The sequence below is a fragment of the Chiloscyllium punctatum genome, chromosome 4, assembly GCF_047496795.1.
Source record: "Chiloscyllium punctatum isolate Juve2018m chromosome 4, sChiPun1.3, whole genome shotgun sequence".
NCBI classification, from domain to species: Eukaryota; Metazoa; Chordata; class Chondrichthyes; order Orectolobiformes; family Hemiscylliidae; genus Chiloscyllium; species Chiloscyllium punctatum.
The window spans coordinates 9,355,888-9,381,762 of record NC_092742.1 but is presented as its reverse complement, the minus strand read 5'-3'; the positions used below and the strand labels follow the sequence as shown (position 1 = coordinate 9,381,762).

General features: G+C 45.4%; 1 protein-coding gene across 1 annotated transcript; it reads left to right on the top strand.

Annotated features, from left to right (window-relative positions):
- Nucleotides 1–15,462: 15,462 nt before the first annotated feature.
- LOC140475903 (G-protein coupled receptor 4-like) lies at nucleotides 15,463–16,482 on the top strand. The gene has a single exon (XM_072567831.1). The coding sequence runs from the start codon at nucleotides 15,463–15,465 to the stop codon at nucleotides 16,480–16,482; it is 1,020 nt and encodes a 339-aa protein (XP_072423932.1).
- The last annotated feature ends 9,393 nt before the right edge of the window (nucleotides 16,483–25,875 follow it).

Genomic DNA, 25,875 nt, shown 5'->3' with positions numbered 1-25,875 from the left:
AAATCTGTCTAACTCCTCTTTAAATTTACTCACTGTCCCAGCATCCACCGCACTATGGGGGATAGCAAATTCCGCAGATTCCCAACCCTTGGGGCAAGTAGTTTTTCTTCAGCTCTGTTTTAAATTTGCTGCCCCTTACCCTGAGACTGTGACCTTTTGTCCCAGAATGCCCCACAAGAGGAAGCATCCGCTCCATATCTATTTTATCCAGACCTTTTATCATCTTGAATACCTCAATGTGATCTCCCTGCGTTCTTCAAAGTTCCAGAGAGTATCGGCCTAAACTGTTCAAACTCTCTTCATGTGACAAACCCCTCACCTCTGGGATCACTCTGGTGAGCGTCCTCAGAGCCCAGATGCCTGGAGGACTGTGTACTTGAAAAAGGATTTAGTGGCACTGGAGGGGGTGCAGAGGAGGTTGGCGAGGTTGATTCTGGAGTTGAAAAGATTGGCTTATGAGGAGACACTAAGTAGACTGGAGTTAAATCCACTGAAATTTTGAAGAATGAGGGGAGATCTCTTAGAAATATAAAAAATTATGAAGGGAATAGATAAGATAGAGACAGGGAGGTTATTTCCACTGGCAGGTGAAACTCGAACGAGGGAGCATAGCCCTAAAAGAAGGGGGAGTAGGTTCAGGCCTGAGTTGATGAGGAACTTCTTTAGGGGAAAGTGAGGACTTCAGATGCTGGAGATCGGAGTCGAGAGTGTGTCGTGCTGGAAAAGCACAGCAGGTCAGGCAACATCCGAGGTGCAGGAAAATTGATGTTTCTGGCAGGAGCCCTTTCTGATGAAGGGTTCCTGCTTGAAACACCGATTCTCCTGCTCCTCGGATCCTGCATGGCCTGCTGTGCTTTTCCAAGGGTTATGAATCTGTGGAATTCTCTGCCCAGTGAAGCAGTTGTGAGGTGACCTCGTTGAATGTTTTTAAGGCAAAGATAGATTTTTGAACAGTAATGGAATTAAGGGTTATGGTGAGTGGGTGGGCAAGTGGAGCTAAGGCCATGAAAAGATCAGCTATGATCTGATTCCATGGCTCGAGGGGCCAAATGGCCTACTCCTGCTCCTATTCCCTATGTTCTTATGCTCTCTATAGGCGCACCATCCATTTTATATAAACTCTGCAAAGCCATCTTGTATACTCTCCTAAGCCCCTTAATTGAGGAGAAAGTGAGGACAGCAGATGCTGGAGATCAGAGCTGAAAATGTGTTGCTGGAAAAGCGCAGCAGGTCAGGCAGCATCCGAGGAGCAGGAGAATTGGCGTTTCGGGCAAAAGCCCTTCACCAGGAATACAGGCAGAGTGCCTGAAGGGTGGAGAGATAAGTGAGAGGAGAGTGGGGGTGGGGAGAAAGTAGCATAGGGTACACTAGGTCAGCGAGGGGAGGGTGGAGTGGAATAGGTGGAAAAGAAGATAGACAGGCTGGACAAGTCATGGGGACAGTGCTGAGCTCTCACAGTAACCTGTTTGGGTTTCTGCATCCGCAGTTCTTTCGGTTTTTAAACAAGCTCTCTGCTGGCCATCAACCCGTCCAGTTAACGACCTTTACTCCCCTGTCTCCCACTAACGCCCAGTTACTCACCCAAATAACAAAAATAGTCCGAATAACAAACAAATTACAAGTGAAACAAAGTAATTTTTGCAAATTACATCCGAAGATTCTTATGCTTATCAACTTCACTGCAATCTCCATAGTCACAGTAAGGTCGTGGGGTTGCAAGACAACTTGCTACTTGTGAAAGGCATCCGAAAAGCAAGGAAGACAGGCATGGAGCAAAAATGAACATTCCTTTAAGCATAATTTTTGATGACTGCCTGTGTCAAATTGCAATGCTCTGCTGAGTGGCTTATCAGTCATTGCTGATGAAGGGCTTATGCCCAATATACTGGATTAGTGGTGCTGGAAGAGCACAGCAGTTCAGGCAGCATCTGCTGCCTGAACTGCTGTGCTCTTCCAGCACCACTAATCCAGTATTTAGTTTTCAGCATCTGCAGTCATTGTTTTTACCTTATGCCCGAAGCCCCCCTCCTGCTCCTCAGATGCTGCCCGCCCCACCGCGCCCCCCCAGCGCCACACTCCAGTTTCCGATCTCCAGCATCTGCGGTCCCCAACCTCTCCTGAACTTTGTCTGCCTCCCCACCTTATACACAGCCCCTTCATTGCAAAACCTTCACAGACCGATATTGCAGAAAGCCATTAACCTCTTGATGTACAAACTCTGCAGCTGCATGTTATCTAAACTTCTCAGATCTTTGTTGTAGAAGCCATACCATGGATATTTTTAATCAGTCTGCTTGTGGTAGTTATGACACATCTCTGGAGCAATTTTGACTTGAACTGGGCCTCCTGGTACTGAGGTAGGGACACAACCTCTGCATCCCGAGAGACCCAGGCACCATGTTTTATAAATGTCATAGCTGTTCGTTATGTAAATTCCATATTTCGTGTTACACCATATTCGAATATTGCTTTAATCCTAATAACACATTCTCTGTAGTCCCACTGAACACAGTTCCCTTTGGTTAACGTTCCAGTGAATCCGCTGTCAAGTTTTAACGGCTCTGTCATCGCAAAACTAAATATTTACATTGCACGTGTGTTGTAAAGCATGTTTCAGGGGAACAGCCATGGTAGAGGGTAGGCTTTTGGCAAGTGTAGAGCAATTGACAGGGAAGACAGAATACCTGAAGGCCAACACATCAGTTAGTAATAAAAACAGCTCTTAGTGGTAAGGTTCTCGTTTCTGCTGCTGCTCTGGGAGTTGAGCACAGAAATCCAAGCTGATACTCAAGAGCTGTTTATTGTATGAGACTTCAAACTGTGACTCTTTTAGATGAGTGTAAAAGATTAATGGTGCTTTTTGAAAAAAGAAAACTAGGTACCCTAGTTCTCCTCATCAACACGATTCAAGTCAAAGGTTTGGTCATTAGCACTTTCCTATTTGTGTAAGCACGGTGGCACAGTGGTGTGGGTGGCACGGTGGCACAGTGGTTAGCACTGCTGCCTCACAGCACCAGAGGCCTGGGTTCAATTCCCGCCTCAGGCGACTGACTGTGTGGAGTTTGCATATTCTCCCTGTGTCTGCGTGGGTTTCCTCCCACAGTCCAAAGCTATGCAGGTCAGGTGAATTGGCCAGGCTAAATTAGTGTTAGGTAAAGGGGGGAATGGGTCGGTGTGGACTGTTTCCACACTGTAAGTAATTTAAGCTGTGGTCTCATTTCCTGCTTTATAACAATAATTGGAATTTAATTGATTTTGAAGTGCTTTGAGACATTCAGTGATCACAAAAGGCTCTATATAAATATCAGCCTTGGGCTTTTCCTTATGACTTGGTTTGATTTATTATTGTCATATATACCTAGGTACAGTGAAAAGTTTTGTTTTGTGTGTAGTACAGACAAATCAAACCACACAAACTGCATCAGGGTAATAGAACAGAGTGGGGAATGCAATGCTACAAGCTGCAGAGAAGGTCGACAGAGAGCAAGATCACATTAAATTTAAAATTTGCAAAATTTTTAAAATTTAAAATTTTCTTCACTTTCCAATCAATAAACGTTTGAAATCAGACTAAAGGCTCTCATTCCTCAAGTTTTGAAGCCTGAAACATTGGATCTCATGTTTTGTTCGCACTTTGCCCTCAGTATATCACTCTCAGCAGCAACAGGAAACAAGCAACCATTTCCAGGTCGAGAGGCGGTTAGAATCTAGCCCAGGGTGCGATACCTGTTGCTATCCATGTCTGATACTTAAAAGGTATGATATATAAAGAGAAAGATGTTCATACCTGACCAAATATTGACTTGTATGTTCTGGAGAAGGGTCACTGGACCTAAAATATTAACTCTGCTTTCTCTGCACGGATGCCGCCAGACCTGCTGAGTTTCTCCAGCAATTTCTGTTTTCGTTTCGGATCTCCAGCACCTGCAGTTCATTGGTTTATTTATCAAAGTATCCGATCACAAATGGACAAAACTTGGAGTTCCTCAATTCCTCATTGGCTGGAGATTCTCTCCAAAGTCTGCAGCATTTCGCTGCTCCCGAAAACAGTCTGCACAAAACCACCAGAGAAACAAACTCTGTTCTATCCTCACAGCCCGGGGATTAAATGTATTCAAATTGTCCTTGGAATGAAAGAAAATTAATTTAAATCTGCATGTGTTTTCCTCTCTGTGGTTAGCTTGTGCTGCATGCAGAATTGTATGATGTAAAACGAGGAGCCATTCCCAATGGACTGTCCAAGGAGGTGGTGGGTGGGCGCCTCCTCGTCACCGACGTCATGTACAGAAACGCTCCCCTGAGCCTGATTAATGTGTACGCCCCAGTGGGTAAGAGTGAACGGTTGGCCGTCCTGCAGCAACTTCCACTGTTGCTGGCTACGTCCAGGCCAATCATTCTGGCCAGAGACTTCAACTGTATCATTGATGCAGATGGACGATCCAGCGGGGGGGACAGTAAACTGGACGCCACGTCCAGAGTCCTGATGGACATGGTAAAAGATGCCAAGCTGCATGACATCTTCAGCACCCCTACAGATGGAGCGCAGCTTAGATACACCCGGTCACGGGCAGACAGGTCTATCCGCTCAAGGATAGATTACCTGTTTGTGTCCCGAACGCTCTCGGTCAGATCCACTGACGTCAAGCCGGTGTTCTTCTCTGACCACTGTCTCCTGCTGGCCGACTGTCACCTACAGGATGAGCAGCGGGCTGGTAAGGGAACGTGGAAACTGAACACTAAGCTGTTGACCCCGGAAAACATTGAGGAGCTCAAGAGGGACTACACAGGTTGGAGAACCGTGAAGCCCCTCTTTGAGTCCCCAGTGGACTGGTGGGAAACAGTAAAAGGGAACATCAAGAGGTTCTTCATCCTCAAAGGTGTTCAGGAGGCGAGAGAGAGGTGGGGAAAACTGTCCCAGCTCCAGGAAAGTATGCCGAACCTGCTCCTGCTGCAGACGATGGGGGTCAATGTCACAGAGGACCTCAAGGAGGTGAAGGGCCAGCAAGCCTCGCTCTTTGCCTCGGAGGCCTCCAGGATAATCTTCCGGTCCAGGGTCCGCTCGGTGGAGCAGGACGAGACGTGCTCACGTTTCTTCTTCCAGAAGGTGCACAAAGAGAGCTCCGGGCTCTGCAGCCTGAAGGAAGAAGATGGCTCGGTAACGTCATCTCAGGCTGACGTCATGAGGATCAGTAAATCCTTCTATGCCAGTCTGTATGACTCGAAGCCGACCGACAGCGCGGCCTCCCAGTCGTTCCTGTCCTCTATCACGGAGGTCTTATACGACAGAACACGAGAGAGGCTGGACCAGCCGCTATCTCTGGACGAGCTGACCAAGGCCCTCGAGTCCTTCAAAAAGAATAAAACTCCCGGACCAGCTTACCGGTCGAGCTCTATTCCGCTGTTTGGGACTTGATCGGCCAGGACCTGCTGGAGGTGTATGTCAGTATGTTTCGGACAGGTACCATGAGTGAATCCATGAGGAAAGGCATCATCACCCTCGTCTACAAGCGGAAGGGGGAGAGGGAGAAACTCAAAAATTGGAGACCGATCTCACTGTTGAATGCAGATTACAAAATTCTGTCAAAGGTAATCGCCAGCCGGGTCAGGTCTGCTCTGGAGTCGATGATTCACCCCGACCAAACCTGTGCTGTACAGAGCAGGAAGATCGCTGAGAGTCTCGCACTCCTCAGGGATACGATCGCCTACGTGCAGGACAGAGGGTTGGACACCTGCCTGATCAGCCTGGACCAGGAGAAAGCCTTTCACAGGATATCACACACGTATATGAGAGGCGTTCTCTCCAAAATGGGCTTTGGGGAGGGAATCTGCAATTGGATCAGACTGCCCTACACCAACATTGTCAGTGCAGTCTCAATCAATGGGTGGGAATCAGATAGCTTCCCAGTCAGATCTGGAGTCAGGCAGGGCTGCCCTCTCTCTCCTGCCTTGTTTGTGTGCTGCATAGAGCCATTTGCCGAGTCCATCAGGAAGGATGCGAGCCTGAGAGGGGTGACTATTCCTGTCAGCGGGGGCCTGCAGATTAAAGCCTCCCTGTACATGGATGACGTCGCCATTATCTGCTCGGATCCGCTGTCCATGTACAGACTCATGTGCATCTGTGACCAGTTCGAACGGGCCTCGGGGGCCAAGGTAAACCGAGGCAAGAGCGAGGCCATGCTCTTCAGGAACTGGGCCGACCAATCCTCGATCGTCTTCACCGTCAGGATCGACCACCTGAAGGTACTGGGTATTTGGTTCGGGGGGGCTGGGGCGTGCGCCAAGTCTTGGGAGGAGCGGATCAGCAAAGTGAGGCAGAAACTGGGCAGATGGAAGCAACAGTCGCTCTCCATCACGGGAAAAAACCTGGTCAGCAGGTGTGAGGCACTGTCATTGCTGTTATACATGGCACAGGTCGAGCCTATTCCCAGAACCTGTGCTGCTGCAGTCACCTGGGCCACCTTCCAGTTTATATAGAGGTCAAAGATGGACCAGGTCCGAAGGGACTCGCTGTACAAAGATCTGGGCAACGGGGGGCAAAATACACCGAATGCCAGCCTCACCCTGATGGCCACCTTTGTATGTGGCTGCATCAAGCTGTGCATGGATCCCTGGTACGCAAACACCAAGTGTCACTATGTACTGAGGTTCTACCTGTCCCCGGTGTTGCGAAGGATGGGCCTGGCCTCGCTGCCGCGGAACGCTCCGAGTAGTTGGACCATTCCGTATCACCTGTCCTTCGTGGAGAAGTTTATGAAGAAAAACACCTTTGACCACAAGTCCATCAGGAAGTGGTCCGCACGTAGTGTCCTTGAGACCCTTCGGGAAAAGGAGAGGGCGGATCCTGTCGAGCGGTTCCTTGAGCAGACTGTCAAAGCCATTTGGCAGAATACCTCATCGCCAGAACTTTCCAACAAGCACCAAGACGTGGCTTGGCTGGTGGTGAGAAGGGCTCTGCCTGTGAGATCCTTTATGTACGCCCGGACTCTCAGCCGCACCGCACACTGCCCTCGAAGCGGCTGCGGGGGGGGATGAGACTGTCACACACCCCCTTCTGGAATGTGCCTGTGCAGAAGAAGTCTGGAGAGGAATGCAGTGGTGTTTGTCGAGGTTCGTCCCGAGCAGCGCCGTGACGCGGGACTCCGTGCTCTACGGTCTGTTCCCTGGGACACATACCGAGACGAACATCAACTGTGCCTGGAGGATCATCAACTCGGTGAAGGACGCTCTCTGGGCGGTCCGAAACCTGTTCATCTTCCAGCTGAAGGAGTTGACCCTGACTGAGTGTTGCAGACTGGCACATTCCAAGGTCCAGGACTACGTGTTGAGGGACGCGCTGAAGATTGGGGCAGCTGCCGCCAAGGCGCGGTGGGGAAAGACCACCGTGTAACATCTGCCTGCCTAAGAAGAACAGGGGGCCCATGCAGTCATTTGGGCTCTGCTGACGCCTCAGCTAAAAATGTAATCGTACAGACCTGTGTATATGAATGATTACTCTGTTTCTGTATACCAAGAAATGGAATGTTTACATATGTATGGCATGTCCAATTGTACAGATCATCAAAATATTTTATGAATAAAGTATATTTTTGAAATTAAAAAAAGTCCTTTATTATAACGGGTCCCTTTCATAAAGAAAGAAATGACTTTAAATGTCGCCTTGTTATAAATCTTAGCTCATATCGCAATAGTGTCTTCACATGCAGTGGAATACTATGAAGGGCCCTGACTTCATTCTGAAAATACCTATAGCAGCAACGCCGTGTAAAGTCAGATCCCACAAACAGCAGTTGTGAATGAGAGCTCGCCCGTTTTGTGGTCATATTGGTCGAGGAAGGAACAATGAGTGGGATGGAATTCCCTGCTCCCGCTGAACATTTCCATGACTCCTCTGATATCTACCTACAGAAGGAGAAAGTGAGAGATGGCTACTTTCCAAATAAGACCATCAGAAATAGAAACAGGAGGAGGCCATTCGGCCCCTCAAGCCTGCTCTGCCATTCAATAAGATCATGGCTGATCCAACATTCCTCCTATCCACCTTCCTGCCCTTTCCCTGTAACCCTTGATTCCCCGACTGATCAAGAATCTCTCTCTCTCTCAGCCTTAAATATCCACAAGGATTCTGTCACACCAGGAAGTGTTCCAAAGACTCATCACCCTCCAAGAGCAGAAATTCCTCCTCATCTCTGTTTTATTTATTCTAAGACTACCAGAATATAAATGTTGAAACATTTTTCTGCAGTTTGTACATAGAATTGGTGACCCCACATCTGGAGTACTGTGTACAGTTTTAGTCTCCTCTTTTAAGAAAAGATTGAGGAATTCAGAGGAGATCCATTTAACTAATTCCTGGAATGGGGGTGATTATGTCATAAAGTAAAGTTAGTGCTGGGCCTGTATTTATTGGAGTTAAGAAGCTTAGCCATACAAATACTGTGGGTGCAAGAGGAAGTCAGAAACTAGAAATTAGGGGTAGCACAGTGGCTCAGTGGTTAGCACTGCTGTCTCACAACGCCAAAGACCCAGGTATGATTCCCGCCTCAGGTGACTGTCTGTGTGGATCAACAGACTGAGGCCTCTAAGCCCTCTCTGAGGAGGCAAAGCACAAAGAGATGAGGCAGAGATGCTGTGACCGTCCTAGAGGGTGGTTGTTAGGACAGTGAGTGAGGACCCTTCGGTCCAACTTGTCCATGCTGACCAGATATCCTAATCTTGGCCCATATCCATCTAAACCCTTCCTATTCATATACCCATCCAGATGCCTTTTAAATGTTGCAATTGTACCAGCCTCCACCACTTCCTCTGGCAGCTCATTCCTTAACAAAGTACCGTCTGCATGAAAATGTTGTCCCTTTTAAATCTTTCTCCTCTCACTCTAAACCTATGCACGAGTTCTGGACTCCCCCATCCCAAGGAAGAGACTGTGTATTCACCCTATCCATGCCCCTCATGATTTTATAAACCTCCATAAGGTCACCCCTCAGCCTCCGATGCTCCAGGGAAATATATTGTCAGCAAATCACTTCAAAAACTGCTGAACTTGTAACTTTATTCCTTTATTTTACTACTTTTTGTTAAGAAGCACTTTAATGTTAACTCTTAGCTGGCATTAATGGGCGACACAGTGGCACAGTGGTTAGCACTGCTGCCTCACAGTACTAGAGACCCAGGTTGAATTCCTGTCTCGGGCAACTGTCTGTGGAATTTGCACATTGTCTGCGTGGGTGTCCTCCTGGTGCTCTGGTCTCCTCCCACAGTCCAAAAATGTGTAGGTTAGGTGTATTGGCCATGCTAAATTGCATGTTGTGTTAGGTGTAGGGGAATGGGTTTCTCTTCAGAGGGTCAATGTTGGGCTGGAGGGCCTGTTTCCACACTGTAAGTAATCTAATCTTATTTTGTTTTCTCTACTTATTCTATGTAGATCTGCAACACTTAACTTTTCAATTTGCTTTTAACATTTTGTACCTGTGTTTTGTTTGTACCAAGGTACCATGTGTGGCAACATTAGACACTTTTCACTGCACTCTTGTACCTCAGTACTTGAGTACACGCGACAATTAAATCTAAATCTGAATCCAAACTTAAATCTGAATCAGATTTTCGTGGAGGGCTCTGCAGGCCAGATGTCGCTGTCCAAGATCAATTCCGAGAAGGGAAAGCTGTGAACTGGAGTCACTGTGCCCCTACATGGAGTTTCATGCCAAGAATTATCAGTAACCTCATTTCTCGTGTGTGTGTGTGTGTGTGTGTTTGTAGGAAAATGCATAACAATGAGGCGAGATTAGGTAATAAAACAAGCAAATACATGCACATCGATGCAAATAGTTCTCCTGGCAGTCCAGTAAGATAAGAGAAAGTGAGGCCTGCAGATGCTGGAGATCAATGTTGAAGAGTGTGGCACTGGAAAAGCACAGCAGGTCAGGCAGCATCCGAGGAGCAGGAATGATGAAGGGCTTATCCTCGAAACGTCGACTCTCCTGCCCCTTGGATGTTGTGCTTTTCCAGCACCGCACTCTTCGACTCTAATGGAATACTCACCACCCCATTCAAAACTTGTTTGGGAAATAGGATTTCTTTCTTGACATCGAGAATTTAACTTCTGTCGAATATGTTGTATTTTTCTAACTCCAAGTCATTAGCTCTTACAGATTAATCAGTCATATTTATGCAACATAAGTTTTCACATATGACCTGAAAGTGGCACGTGTTGGCCACTATTAACAATTCAAGACCTCATTTATGACCCTGAAAGTGCTCTGACGAAAGGACATCTCACAGAAATGTTCACTCTCTCTCTCACTCTGTAGATACTTGCTGATCTCCTGAGAGTTTCTCTCAGTGGTTATGGGCAGCATGGTGGTGCAGTGGTTAGCACAGCTACCTCCCAGCGCCATGAGACCCAGGTTCAATTCCTGCCTCAGGTGACTGACTTTGTGGAGTTTGCACGTTCTCTGTGGGTCTGCTCTGGTTTCCTCCCACAATCCAAAAATGTGTGTGTTAGGTGAATTGGATGTGTTAAATTGTTGGTGTGGACTTGTTGGGCCAAAGGGCCTGTTTCCACACTGTAAGTAATCTAATTTCCAGTATTTTGATTTTGCCTTATAATGTGGAGGATAAATGCTGATCCAGCCAGGAACACCACATCCCATTCATGAATAAATCACTCTCCATGCACTCTTACTGCCCTCAGGACAGCATATCCAACCCTATCCCTCTTGATAATAAACAAACCTCTTCCATATGGAGATCCCAACCCTAGACAATAACAAGGATTTAATCCTGTCCCTAAAGGATTTATTCCTGCTCCATACAGAACGATCAATCTGAACTATACGCTGCACTCAATTCTGCTTTTTACAATCAAATCATTCTCTACATTAGGCATCAATGCTGCTCCATATATGCTCCAGTCTTGATGCATATGTCTTTTTGATTCTGTCTATGTGAGTGCCATAGCAAATCCACTGCCTGTTATTCAATCCCTTACTGCCCTTATATGGTTAATGGTGAACCACAATACTGTGGATCCTGAACCATTTCCTCCCTAATGTTACAGCTTTCTCAGACCAACTTTGGTTCCAATTTTTTTCAACCTTCATTCACAAGTTGAGGGCATCATTGGCTAGGCCAGCATTTATTGCCCATTCCTAATTGTCCAGAGTACAGTTAAGAGTCAGCCACATTGCTGTGGGTCTAGAATCACATGTAGGCTAGAAGTTTCCTTCTCTGAATGACATTAGTAAGTCAAATAGATTTTTTCCAACAGTTGACAATTAATTCATGATCTCATTAGACTCCAGATGTTTATTGAATTCAAATTCCATCATCTGCCAGGGCAGGATGCAAACCCAGGTCCCCAGAACATTATCTGGGTCAACAATCCAGGAATAATACCACTAGGCCATAGATTCCCCTTGTGACTGATATAGTCTGATTGTGCAGCTCTAACCTCTAAAAATAATTCAGTTCTGCTTGTTACAGCAGAATTAATTTGTACTTCTAAGAGACTGAACATAGAATCTGTTTCATATGAAGCACAGATGAGTTTGTCTCTGAGCAAATGAAATGTTCTGGTCATTTTGTAGTCAGACATTTTGTAAATACAAATAGTACTGTTTGACTTTTAGTCTTCTTAGAAATACTCCAGAGAATAAGCTCAAACCTGCTGTTCTTTTAACATAGTGAAGTGAATGGCAGGCTAAAAGTGTGTGGTGTCTGTGGTATGAATATCTTCAGTCCAACGTTGTGCAAATTTGGTACTGTCTTCAGCATTGACCACTGTTAGTGCATAGCATTACCTATGTGAGAGGAGGATCCTATTGCATAAATGCTCTGATCAATAAAGAAACTCTTCAGTCCTAGTGCAGATCAATTCCGACTTGTGACTCATAGAGTCATAGAGATGTACAGCACTGAAACAGACCCTTTGGTCCAACTCGTCCATGCCGGCCAGATATCCTAAATTAATCCACTCCCTTTTGCCAACATTTGGCACATATCCCTCCAAACCATTTTTATTCATATACCCATCCAAATGCGTTTTAAATGCTGTCATTGTACCAGCCTCCACCACTTCCTCTGGCAGCTCATTCCACACATGTACTACCCTCTGTGAGGAAAGGTTGCCCCTCAGGTCCCTTTTAAATCTTTTCCCTCTCACCTTAAACCTATATCCTCTAGTTTTGGACTCCCAACCCTGGGAAAAAGACCTTATCTATTTATCTTATCCATGCCCCTCATGATTTTATAAACCTCAATAAGGTCACCCCTCAGCCTCCGACACTGCAGGGAAAACAGCCCAAGCCTGATCAGCCTCTCCCTGTAGCTCAAATCCTCCAAGCCTGGCAACATCCTTGTAAATCTTTTCTTAACCCATTCAAGTTTCACAATATTTTTCTATTCTATCAGCATTTTCCGATAGCAAGGAGACCAGAATTGAACTCAATATTCCAAAAGTGGCCCGACCAATATCATGTACAGCCATAAAATAACCTCCCAACTCCTATACTCAATGCTCTGACCAATAAAGGAAAGCATACCAAATGCCTTCTTCACTATCCTATCTACCTGTGACTCCACTTTCAAGGAGCTATGAACCTGCACTCCAAGGTCTCTTTGTTCAACAACACTCATCAGGACCTTACCATTAAGTGTATAAGTCCTGCCCTGATTTGCCTTTCCAAAATGCAGGACGTCATATGTATCTAAATTAAACTCCACCTGCCATTCCTTGTTCCATGAACCATCTCATTAAGATCCCATTGTACTCTGTAGTAACCTTCTTCGCCGTCCACTACCCCTCCAATTTTGGTGCTACCTGCAAACTTACTAACCATACCTCTTATGCTGACATTCAAATCATTTATACAAGTGTCGAAAAGCAGTGGATCCAGCACTGATCCTTGTGGATCACCACTGGTCACAGGCCTCCAGTCTGAAAAACAACCCTCCACCACCACCCTCTGTCTTCTACCTTTGAGCCAGTTCTGTATCCAAATGGCTAATTGTCCCTGTATTCCGTGAGATCTAACCTTGTTAATGAATCTACCGTGTAGGACCCTGTTGAATGCCTTACTGAAGCCCATGTAGACTGTTCTCTATAACACATTGAAACTCACAAAATCTGTAGTGCTGAAGGAGATTTGACCCATGTTTGTACCAGGCAAAATGAGAGCTATCCAGTGTAATCCCACCTCTCAACGGCTGATCCGATAACCTGTAGCTTTAAATGTATATGCCGTGATTTAATTTAAATGAGAGTTTCTATCTTAAGCACCTTTATGTTAGTGCAGGTATGTTAACAATGTTTAAGAGGTACTTAGACAGACAGATAAACAGGCAGGGAATAGAGGAATATGGACCATGTTCAGGCAAATGGATTTAATTTCAAATGGCATCATGGTCAGCACAGACATAGTGGTCCAAAAGGCCTGCTCCTGTGCTGTACGGGTTCTGTGTTCTATGTTCAGTATGATCCAGACTTACATCAATCTTAGGATGAACATAATTTCTCCTCAACACCTCCTCTCTGATCTTTAAATTCCTTGAAATCTATTTCCCCTTGTTATTGATCTCTCTGTGAAGGGGTGAGAGCGAGCTATCCATTTCCTCCCTGCCTGGTTTTATGCACCTTAATTAAATCTCCCTTCAGCCTTATCTGTTCCAAAGAAAGCACTCTATCTTTGCCATGACAGGATCAGGACACTGTACTCTAACAGTGGCTTACCAGTGTTTTTTACAGCTAGCTTAATCTCTTATCTGGTATGTTCTATACTTTAACAAATAAGTGAAACTAATGCATGTTTTTGCATCTCTAGAAGTCATTGGAAAGGATCAAAAGGCTCTGGTATAATTTTCCTTATTGGACTTCATGGGGACTGGGTGACACGTTAAGCATGAGTAGTAATTTATGATTTGAAGAGATATGGAAAAATGAGATGATGATAGTACTCATGTGATAAGGAACTAGGAAATATGCCAACTTAGGGAAGAGAGACTTGATCAGAGTCCGACGTTTGACATAATGACAGCTTTGAAATATTGGAAGTGCTAAGGTAACAAATTGAATTTATTGGAGAGATCGAAAAGCGATGCCCCAGGTTCTAGGGGCCAAGAGTTAATAAGAAGGGGAAAACTGACCTGCTGATTTATATATTGGAGTATTCTGAGGTTTGTAAGGATTCAATTATCCCTGAACGACTTTTGTGATATGGTTCCTGCAATTATATTGTCGGAGCTAATTGTTAGAGTCTGTTTTAAAATTCACTTACGGGATGTGGGTGTTGCTAGCTGGGCCCAGTATTTATTACCCGTCCCGAGCTGCCCCTTGAGAGGGTGGGGGGTGAGTTGCCTTCTTGAACCTCTGCAGTTCATGTGCTGTAAGTAGACCCACGATGCATTTAGGAAGAGAATTCCAGGATTGTAATCCAGCGATACTGAAGGAATGGTGATATATTTGGGGTGGCACGGTGGCTCAGTGGTTAGCACTGCTGCCTCACAGCGTCAGCATCCCAGGTTCGATTCCAGCCTCGGGCGACTGTCTGTGGGGAGTTTGCGCATTCTCCCCGTGTCTGCGTGGGTTTCCTCCAGGTGCTTCCCTCCCACAGTACAAAGATATGCAGGCCAGGTGAATTAGTTATGTTAAATTGCCCATAGTGTTAGGTGCATTAATCAGAGGGAAATTAATCTGGGTGGGTTACTGTTTGGAGGGTCAGTGTGGACTGTTTGGGCTGAAGGGCCTGTTTCCACACGGTAGGGAATCTAATATTTCCAAGTCAGGATGGTGAGTGGCTTCGAGGGGAACTTGCAGGTGGTGGTGGTGTGTATCTTTGTGGATGTGATGCCAATCAAGCGGGCTGTTTTGTCCTGGATGGTGTCAAGCTTCTTGAGTGTTATTGGAGCTGCCCCCATCCAGGGCAAGTGGGGAATATTCCATCACAATCCTGGCTTGTGCCTTGTAGATGGTGGGCAATCTTTGGGGAGTCAGGAGGTGAGTTATTCATCGCAGCATTCCCAGCCTCTGACCTGCTCTTGGAACCACTGTAGTAAGTGATGAGTCCATTTGAGTTTCTGGTCAATGATAATTCCCAGGATGTTGATAGTGGGGGAACCAGTGAAGGTAACATCATTGAATATCAAGGGGTGGTAGTTGAATGTGGAGGATGTGATATGTGGAGGATTCCCACTTGGGGGTGTGCCACGTTCAGTTCAGATCTGGAAAATATGTTCCTCAATTCCATTTAAACAATTTTTGATTCATATTCCTACCCAACAGAGAGAGGAAGGAACTGATGTACAATGCTGACTTATTGTTGAATGCATGAGTATAATAATTGAGGAATGAACTATTTGAGTAATATACTGCACACTTTGCTCTTTTTTATGCTTATAGACCAGATTACCAGACACCTGAACCAGTGACCAAAGGACAATCAAAACTGCTGGGAAAGTGGAAAGGTTAGCATGGTAAACACAATGAGCAACGTGGAGCACTGTTACAACTGCAGCAACTCTGAAGGCCTCTTCCCCATTGTGATATTAAGTTGCACCTTTGCCATTGGCCTTCCCTTGAACATTATTGCTCTGTTTGGCGTGTATCAGCTGAGGAACCAACCTGGGTTGCTAGTCACGTATACACTGAACCTCATCATAACGGATCTTTGTAATCTCGTGACCTTGCCTCTGTGGATAGAGTACTTCCTCAATCACATGCACTGGGTGCACGGTAAGGTCACCTGCTTAGTAACTCACTTTGTGTTCTACATTGACATCTACATCGGGGTCTACTTTCTAACCTGGACTGCAATTGATCGCTATCTGGCCATCGTCCACCCTTTGCGCTCCCGAGGACTTCGAACCAAAAAGTTTGCTGTTATAATCAGCATCTGCGGGTGGCTCTTCTGTAGCGTGGGAGGTCTCCCCTTCATGCTGTTATTTGAGTTTGTGGAAGATGAGTCATGCTTTGAGATGTATCCACCATTTCGAAACTACGCCATTCTCAGGTTGGTATCAATCTGTTTTGTATTTTTCCTCCCCTGTGTCATTCTCTGCTTCACTTATGGAAGCACTCTTCAAACTATTCAAAGAACAAGATCTCTGGAACCTGATGAAAAGAAACGGATACAACAGTTGCTGATGACAGTGGGGTTCATATTTCTTGTATTTTTTGGCCCATACCACATAGTCTACACTTACAGGATCATTGTCTTATTCTCTGCTGACGATATCTGTCACCATGAATGTTCCATTGCCTTCTACCTTCATGCAACTTTGGCATTTATGACTCTTAACAATGTATTTGTTCCGGTGTTGTATATATTTGTTAGTGGAGATATCCGAAGGAGCCTTTGCAAATGTTGTGGATGCATTAAGTTGGGAGAAGCAGGAGTCTGTTATATGAACTGCATTGACAAACTTATAAACCGAAACAGAGGAAACCCTTCACATTCAGAGCAGGAACTTCATCGGAATCCAGCAAATTAACTTGGAATACATGGACTCAAGAAGCTTGACACCATCCAGGTGTCTATTAGCCCATTTGACTGGCACCACATTCACAAACACCCATGCCCTCCACCACTGACGCTCAGTAGCAGCAGTGCGTACCATCTACAAAAATTCACCAAAGATCCTCAGACAGCACCTTCCAAACCCACAACCACTTCCATTCGGAAGGACAAGGGCAGCAGGTGCATGGGAACACCACCCCCTGCAAGTTCACCTCCAAGCCACTCACCATCCTGACTTGGAAATATATCGCCATTCCTTCAGTGTGGCTGGCTCAAAATCTTGGAATTCCCTCCCTCAGGACATTATGGGTCAACCCACAGCACATGGACTGCAGCGGTTCAAGAAGGCAACTCACTCCCACCTTCTCAAGGTGCAACTAGGGATGGGCAATAAATGCTGGGCCCAGCCAGTGACATCCACATATTAAAAGAAAAACACTGATTAAAGGAAGATACAAATCACAGCAATATTACATAATGCAGAGCCATTAATATGACCACAGCTTCACTTTCTCATCACAACATTGACTCATGCTGGGGTATAGCTGCAACTCACTGCAGCTGGGTTACAGGCAGTGACGCATCCTGGTTTACAGGTCCCTCCTCAGTAATACCCAGTTCTTCTTATGAATAACTAAAGAATGGAGAGATGATTCCCCATCATTTTGTACACTGAACATTCTGGTTTGGCAACAAATCTGCTTTGTGTTTATTCATTCACAGGACATTGCTGGCTAAGTCAGCATTTATTACCCAGAGGGCAGTTAAGAGTCAACTACGTCACCCTGGAGTCGCATGTAGGCCAGACCAGGTAGTAGAGACAAAAAAACGCAGATGCTGGAATCCAAACCAGGCAGGCAGGAGGCTGGAAGAACACAGCAAGCCAGGCAGCATCAAGAGGGGGAGAAGTCAGTGTTTTGGGTGTAGACCTTTTTCAGGACTGGGGGTGGGTGTGGGGGGAGCTGCAGATAAAGGGGGTGGCAGGGGCAGAGTGGTGAAGTGGGGATCGGTGAAGACAGGTAGAGGGTACAACCTGGTTGGTCAATGGGAGGAATAAGGCAAACGTGAGGACTGCAGATGCTGGAAACCAGAGTTTAAATTAGAGTGGTGCTGGGAAAGCACAGCAGGTCAGGCAGCATCCGAGGAGCAGGAAAATTGACGTTTCGGGCAAAAGCCCTTCATCAGGAATGAAAGCAGAGAGCCTCCGGGGTGGAGAGATAAATGGGAGGGGGGTAGGGGTGGGGAGAAGGTAGCAAAGAGTACAATAGGTGAATGGGGGTGGGGATGGAGGTGATACAGAGGGGAGGGTGGGGGAAGGTAGCAAAGAGTACAATGGGTGGATGGGGGTGGGGATGGAGGTGATAGGTCAGAGAGGAGGGTGGAGTGGATAGGTGGAAAAGAAGATAGGCAGGTAGGACAGGTCATGAGGGCGGTGCTGAGCTGGAAGGTTGGAACTGGGGTGAGGTGGGGGAAGGGGAAATGAGGAAACTGGTGAAGTCCACATTGATGCCCTGGGGTTGAAGTGTTCCAAGGCGGAAGATGAGGCGTTCTTCCTCCAGGCATCGGGTGGTGAGGGAGCGGCAGTGAAGGAGGCCCAGGACCTCCATGTCCTCGGCAGAGTGGGAGGGGGAGTTGAAATGTTGGGCCACGGGGCGGTGTGGTTGATTGGTGCAGGTGTCCTGGAGATATTCCCTAAAGCGCTCTGCTAGGAGGCGTCCAGTCTCCCCAATGTAGAGGAGACCCTATTCGGAGCAATGGATACAATAAATGATATTGGTGGGTGTGCAGGTAAAACTTTGATGGATGTGGAAGGCTCCTTTGGGGCCTTGGATGGAGGTGAGGGAGGAGGTGTGGGCGCAGGTTTTGCAATTCCTGTGGTGGCAGGGGAGGGTGCCAGGATGGGAGGGTGGGTTGTAGGGGGGCGTGGACTTAACCAGGTAGTCACGGAAGGAATGGTCTTTGCGGAAAGTGGAAAGGAGTGGGAAGGGAAACATATCCCTGGTGGTGGGGTCCATTTGGAGGTGGCGGAAATGTCGGTGGATGATATGGTTAATGCGAAGGTTGGTAGGGTGGAAGGTGAGCACCGGGGGGGGTCTGTCCTTGTTATGGTTGGAGGGGTGGGGTTTGAGGGCAGAGTTGCAGGATGTGGATGAGATGCGTTGGAGGGCATCTTCAACAACATGAGAAGGGAAATTAAAATCTCTAAAGAAGGAGGCCATCTGGTGTGTTTTGTGGTGGAACTGGTCCTCCTGGGAGTAGATATGGTGGAGGCGGAGCAATTGGGAATACGGGATGCAAATTACAAATGGCCATAATAATCACTTGAGCACAGGTTTAAGTACACTTCATAAAATGTCAATGAACAAGGCCACTTGAGACTGAAACCATCATTTTTATCCAAAGTGACTGAAAGCAGCCAGATGTAAAAACACTCAGTATCACTCCTGTTTGATCTACACCTTCATGAAAAGTTTGAATGTTGGGGATTTAAAAATAAAACAACAGTTTGAAACCTGTCTGAGAGGCACCAGCCCAGTGTTCCCTCTCTCTTTCTTTACAAATCCTTTCAGCAAAGTGTTTGAGCTGGAAACCTATCAAAAGTTATCATAACCATTCACGGAGGATTCCTGGATTTGTTGGAATATGTCTGACTGTCTGAAGGAAAGGAAATGCAGCCAGCCATAACTGTTCCATTCCCATGCCAACAGCATGTGGTTATTGACTAACTGAAGAATCAGAGCATCATTTGGGACAATCCCTGACATTGTTTTCCATGAGTTTAATGATTGCATTCGGCAAAGCACACTAACGTCATTTTTATATTTTTGTGTTCCTCCTCAGGCTGATGAATGGGTGTGCATACGTTTTATCAGGGTAGGTGTGTATATTTGCATAATCCACACTGCTTACAATTTTTGCATCTTTAATTAAGTTGTACTTTAACAATAAACCAGTTATTAGTTGTTGCTGAAAGTAACCTGGTTGACTTGTTCTTGATACTGAACCAATTGCTTTGCAAGATTATAATTTATAATAGAGGGTATTGTGAGGATGCTGTGGCTTTGGGAAGTTATTTTGTCCTTTTTTTTGAAAGAACGGTTGTAAGGCAGAGATGCCAAGCTTTCTGGGTTAATGTAAAAAGCTTGGGAAGCTGTGGGGTTTTGTTTTAACAGCCTGAATGAGTGCGGCCAGCTCTCGCAGATCAGGATTTCTGAATTTTGCATCAGAAGCTATTGCAGTCTCAAAAGAGTTGGGAGCTTTAGTTAATGTCTCCTGGCTGCTACTCTCTCTGAATTCTCTCTTGATGCTTTTTCCTCCTGGATTGGAGAACTGCATGTGAAAATCTGTGTCTCAATTTTCCTTTTTGCCGAGGGGTGTGTTTGTGGGATGTTACTATATTGGAACAGTTAATTAGTAATAGTTACTGTATCTATTATTCAGTTAAGTTTTCAATAGAGTTGTTATTCTAAATTCCTCTTTCTTTGTTTGTATTTTAGCTATAGTATGTAAATAAATTGTATTTTATTTAACATCAAGCAGTTTAAACAGTCTCATTGCATCGAAAACAGACACATTACATTTGCCTTGAAAAATAAGAAAAGTTAGGATTTAGGCAATCTTCCTAAAATATTTCGAAGGGGTCTGGCCTAATCCATAACAATATCACCAACCTGGTTAAATGTAAACGTTGGGTGACTAGTGCAGGGATGAAACTAGAAGCTAGACTTCTGGTTTAACGTGCATTTATTTCAATGCATGAGGCCTGACTGGTTAGGCAGACAAGCTCAGAGCATGGATTAGCTCTGGGGACTGGGATATTATAACCATAACAGAAACATGGCTGAGAGAAGGGCAGGGACTGGCAGCTCAGTGTTCCAGGATACAGAAGCTACAGGCGTGACAGAAGGACAAGTGAATGAGGAGGGGGAGCTGCCCTTTTGATAAGGGAGGGCAGAACAACAGCGCTTTGAGAGGATACTCGTTAGGAGTCATCAAATGACTCTGAAAGAGTATCCTCTCAAAGGAAAGTTTTGGTCCTTTAGATCCTGGCGTCTTGTCAGTTTTCACTTCCATTAATTTCTCCAATATTACTCCTTGTATGGATTCTAATTCATTTGAATTCCCCATTCTCACTTGGATCACAATAATTTCAGGGAGATTCCTTGCATCTTCCTCCATGACAGCCACATTTTAATTATTTCGTTTCCCTTCCATTTCCCTACATCCCATTTTAAACTTTCCTGTCTCTGTCTGTATAAGATCCTTAATTATTGTTGTTAACTTTTTTCTTTGTACATACCTATAGATTTTTACATCTTTTAATGTTTTAAATTCATATTCTATTCTCCTTTTATTACGTTATTTGTCCTTCATTGCTGAAAACTAAAATTCCCCAATCCTAAGGCTTACTATTTTTTACAACTTTATAAGTCTCCTCCCTCTATCACAAAGAAGCCTTGGCTCCCTTTGTTCACCTTGGCTGACTTACTTATCCTGTTGATCCTCTGTATCTGAAATGAATATGTGTTTGTTACAAACAAAGTACTAATTCTTTGAATTAGGAGAAGGCCTTCGGCCTACTTGTCTTCATCGGTCAGAGCATTGACTGCAGGAGTTGGGATGTCTAGTTGTAGCTGTACAAGATATTGGTAAGGCCACATTTAGACTACTCCATGCTGTTCTCGTGACCCAACTGTAGGAAGGATATTATTAACACAGAAAGAGTGCAGAAAAGATATACTAGGATGTTACCTCCACTGGAAGGTTTGTGTTATAAGGAGAGTTTGGACAGGCTGGGACTTTTCTCTCCTAGAGCATAGGAGATCTTATAGAACTCCATAAGATCATGAGAGGCATCAATAAGGTAGATAGCCAACCATCGATCCCTATGGGGGGGGTGAGTCTAAAACTAAAGATTTTAAGTTGAGAGGGGGTCCAGAGGGGCATTTTTTTAACACAGAGGGTGGTGAGTGTCTGGAACAGGTTGCTAGAGGAAGTGGTGGAAACAAGTACAATTTCATCATTTAGACAGGTACATGGGTGGGATAGGTATGGAGGGAAATGGACCAAACACAGGCAAATGGGACTAGTTTAATTGTGAAAACTGGGTGGCATGGACAAGTTGGGCTGTAAACCTCTATGATTCTATAACTCTAACCAACAGCCATTGTTTGTGTACCATTGTCCCATGTGATGTATTAGCCCAACCCGCCACAGCCAATTTGGTCACCATCCCTTAACAGCTCTTTTGTTTACATTTCATGGCCTTAGTTTCAGATTGAATAATGTTACATCATTTTCAAACCTAATATAAAATTCTAACATGTCATGGTCATTCTTCTCTCAGGGTTCTTTGACCACATGATTATGAATGAGGCTAATGTTACAGAGCAACCCCAGATCAAAAATAACCTGAAGTTATTGGTTCCTCAACACCCTGCTCTAGAAAACTACCTTGTGCCCATTCAAGGAACTTGACCTTCAAGGGAGATAATTTCAGGGAGATTCCTTGCATCTTTCTCCATGACAGCCACATTTTAATTATTTAATTTCCCTTCCATTTCCCTACATCCCATTATAAACTTTCCCATCTCTGTCTGTATAAGATCCTTAATTATTGCTTGTTAGATTTATGCAGTCTTTGGATTTACTAGAACCAGGGGGCACAGACTCAAAATGAAGGCGGGCAGATTCAGGGCTGAGTTCGGGAGGAACTTCTTCACCCGAAGAAGTTGTGAATCTGTGGAATTCCCCACCCAGTGAAGCAGTTGAGACTACCGCACTGAATGTTTTTAAGGCAAAGATAGATTTTTGAACAGAAAAGGACTTAAGGGCTATGGCCAGCGAACAGGTAAATGGGGCCTGGACCTTGTGAACGATTAGACATGATCTCGTTGAATGGCAGAGCGGGCTTGAGGAGCCAGATGGCCTCCTCCTGCTTCTGATCCTTACATTCAGCCAAGATGCAGATTGAGTCACCCATGATGACATTGAACACGTCCTGATTTGTACATTGCCACCATTTCTATGACTATTTGCTGTCCCGTGCTGTGGCTCAGTCTCATCTGTATTGATTCTACATTTTGCTGTTCCAAACAAAGAAGTGCAATGACATAGTTCCTTGAAAGTGGCATTACAAGTAGACAGGGTGGTGAAGAAGGCATTTGGCATGCTTGCCTTCATTGGTCACAGCACTGGGTACAGGAGTGGGGACATCATATTGCGGCTGTACAAGACATTGGTGAGGCCACTTTTGGAATACTGTGTACAACTCTGGTCATCCTGCTACATTCTGGATTAGTGGTGCTGGAAGAGCACAGCAGTTCAGGCAGCATCCCAGGCCTAACAGTAAGGCTGTCATTGAACTGGAAAGGGTGCAAAAAGAATTTACAAGGATTTTACTGAGGCTGGAGGGTCTACATTATAAGGAGAGGCTGAATAGGCTGGGACTTATTTCCCTGGTGCGTGGGAGGCCGAGGGGTGACATTATAGAGGTTTATAAAATCAGTAAGATAGGGTACATAACCTCAGTAATTTTCCAAACGTAGGAGTCCAAATCCAAGGGCCATAAGTTTCGGGTGAGAGGGGAAAGATTTGAAAGGGACCTAAGGGGCAACATTTTCACACAGAGGGTGATGCATATGTGGATCGAATGGCCAGAGGAAGTGGTAGAGATGGGTACAATTACAAATATTTAAAACGCATAAATAGGAAAGGTTTAGAAGGATATGGGCCAACTGGAAGAAAAGTAGGTCTAGTTCAGTTTACAAAGTTAAAAATCACACAACAGCAGGTTATAGTCCAACAGGTTTAATTGGAATCACTAGCTTTCGGAGCGCTGCTCCTTCATCAGGTGGCTGTGGAGTATGAGATCGTAAGACACAGAACTTATAGCAAAAGTTTACGGTGTGACGTAACTGAAATTATATATTGAAAAAGACTTAGATTATTCGTTAAGTCTCTCATTTTTTACAATGACCATGCTGGTTTCAGCTCTTTTATATGTAAATCCCAGAACTTTTAAAAGTTACATTCTCAAGGGAACTTTAACAATAGGTGTCATGTCAGCCCAGATAATGCATTTAAGTTGTGAGCTTCCCTCTGTGAGACTGTCTGTGCCACACTGGTCAGACTGATTCTAATTTAAAGAACGGATTTACAGAATCTCACATGGATTCATGCAGTTTTTGAGCAAAGTAAAATGTAGTTCTGCAAGTACAGATTCACCCCACAAACTTATATGTGTATGTGTGCTTGTGGGTGTGTGTGGGTGGGTGTGTGTGTGTGGGGGGAGGGGGCGTGGGGGGAGTGGGTGTGGGGGAGGGGGCAGGGGTTATGAGTGTCTGTGAGAGAGTGTGTGTATGTATGTGCGTGTGAGTGTAAAGGAGTATAAGTCTGTGAGAGGGTGTGTGTGTGAGCATACGAGAGAGAGAGTCTGCATGAGAATGTGTGTGTGTGTGTGTGTGTGTGTGTGTGTGTGTGTGTCTGTGTGTGTGTGTACTGTGTAGTGGGGTTACCTGTAGTGTGACATGAACCCAAGATCCTGGTTGAGGCCATCCCCATGGGTACTGAACTTGGCTATCAGCCTCTGCTCGGCCACTTTTCGTTGTTACCTGTCCCGAAGTCTGCCTTGGAGGATGGTCACCCGAAGGTCCAAGGTCAAATGTCCCAGACCGCAGAAATGTTCCCCTACCGGGAGGGAACACTCCTGTCGGTTGATTGTTGTGCGGTGCCCATTCATCCGTTGCTGTAGCATCTGCTTCATCTCACCAATGTACCAGGGCTCAGGGTACCCTTGCCTGCAGTGTATGAGATAGATAAGGTTGGCTGAGACACATGAGTACCTGCCATGTACATGGTGGGAGGTGTCCCACACGTAATGGTGGTAATAGTTCAGTTTCGGAAACATAACCAGCATGGATAAGTTGGATAAAAGGGTATATTCACATGCTGTATGACTCTACGATCGAAAGATAATCTTTAACTAATGTACCTGTTGTAATGTTGCTGAGTCATTGCTTTTACATGTCAAAAACAATGGGATAATCTTGGAAAACCACTTCCTAATTGAAATGGAAAATATAGTCATCAACCTGGCTGATATTTTTGCATCAAAACGTGTGGTGCTGCAAAAGCACAGCAGGTCAGGCAGCATCTGAGGAGCAGGAGCAGGATCCTGATGATGAGCTTATGCTCGAAACATTGATTCTCCTGCTCCTTGGATGTTGCCTGACCTGCTGTGCTTTTCCAGCACCACACGTTTTGACTCTGATCTCCAACCTCTGCAGTCTTCACTCTCGCCTGATAACTTTGCATCATCGTTAGCCAAGGGTGAGTTCCCGTAAGACTGGAGGCTGGTGGATGTTGTGCCCTTTGTCAAGAAAGGCGGCAAAGAGAAACCTGGGAACTATAGCCCAGCCAGCCTAACAGCTGTTGTAGGTAGGTTAATTGAAACGATTCTGAGAGATAAGGCATTTGGAAAGACAGGGTTTGATTAGGAGCAGGTAGCACAGCTTTGTGAGTGGGAGATCCTGCCTCACAAATTTGTTACAGTTCTTTGATGAAGTGACCAGGAAGGTTGATGAGGGCAGGGTGGTAGACGTAGTCTATATGGATCTCAATAAGGCCTTTGATAACGTTCCACATGGTAGGCTGCTCTGGAAGGTTAAATCACATAGAATCCAGGGGGAGCTGTCAGATTGGATACACAATTGGCTTGATGGTAGCAAGCAGAGAGTAATAGAGGGAGGATGCTTGTGGGATGGAGGCCTGTTACTGGTGGAGTGCCTCAGGGGGTCGGTGCTGAGCCCATTGCTGTTTGTTATCTATATCAATGATTTGGATGAGAATATACAAGGCGTGACACTAAAATAGGAGATATCATAGACAGTGAGGAAGGTTATTAGAAATTGCAGCAGGACCTAGATCAGCTGGGAAAGTGGGGTGAGGAATAGCAAAAGGAAATTAATATGGATAAGTTTGAAGTGCTGTATTTTGGAAAGTCAAATCAAGGTAGGAGTCTCTTGGTGAGCGGTAGGGCCTTAAGGAGTGTAGTGGAACAGAGGGGCCTTGGAGTTCAGGTGCACGGGTCTCTGACAGTGGAGTCCCAGGTAGACAGGGCAGGGAAGGCGGCTTTTGGCAAACTGGCCTTGCTAATAGGAAGGATGTTATTAAACTGGAAAGAGTGCAGAAGAAATTTACAAAGATGAATCCAGGGTCTGTGTTATAAGGAGAGGTTGGAGAAGCTAGGACCTTTTTCTTTAGAGTGTAGAAGATTGAGGGGGGAACCTTATAGAGGTGTATAAGATGGTAAGAGATATGGATAGGGTGAAAGCACTCAGCCTTTTTCCCAGGGTTGGGGAATCGA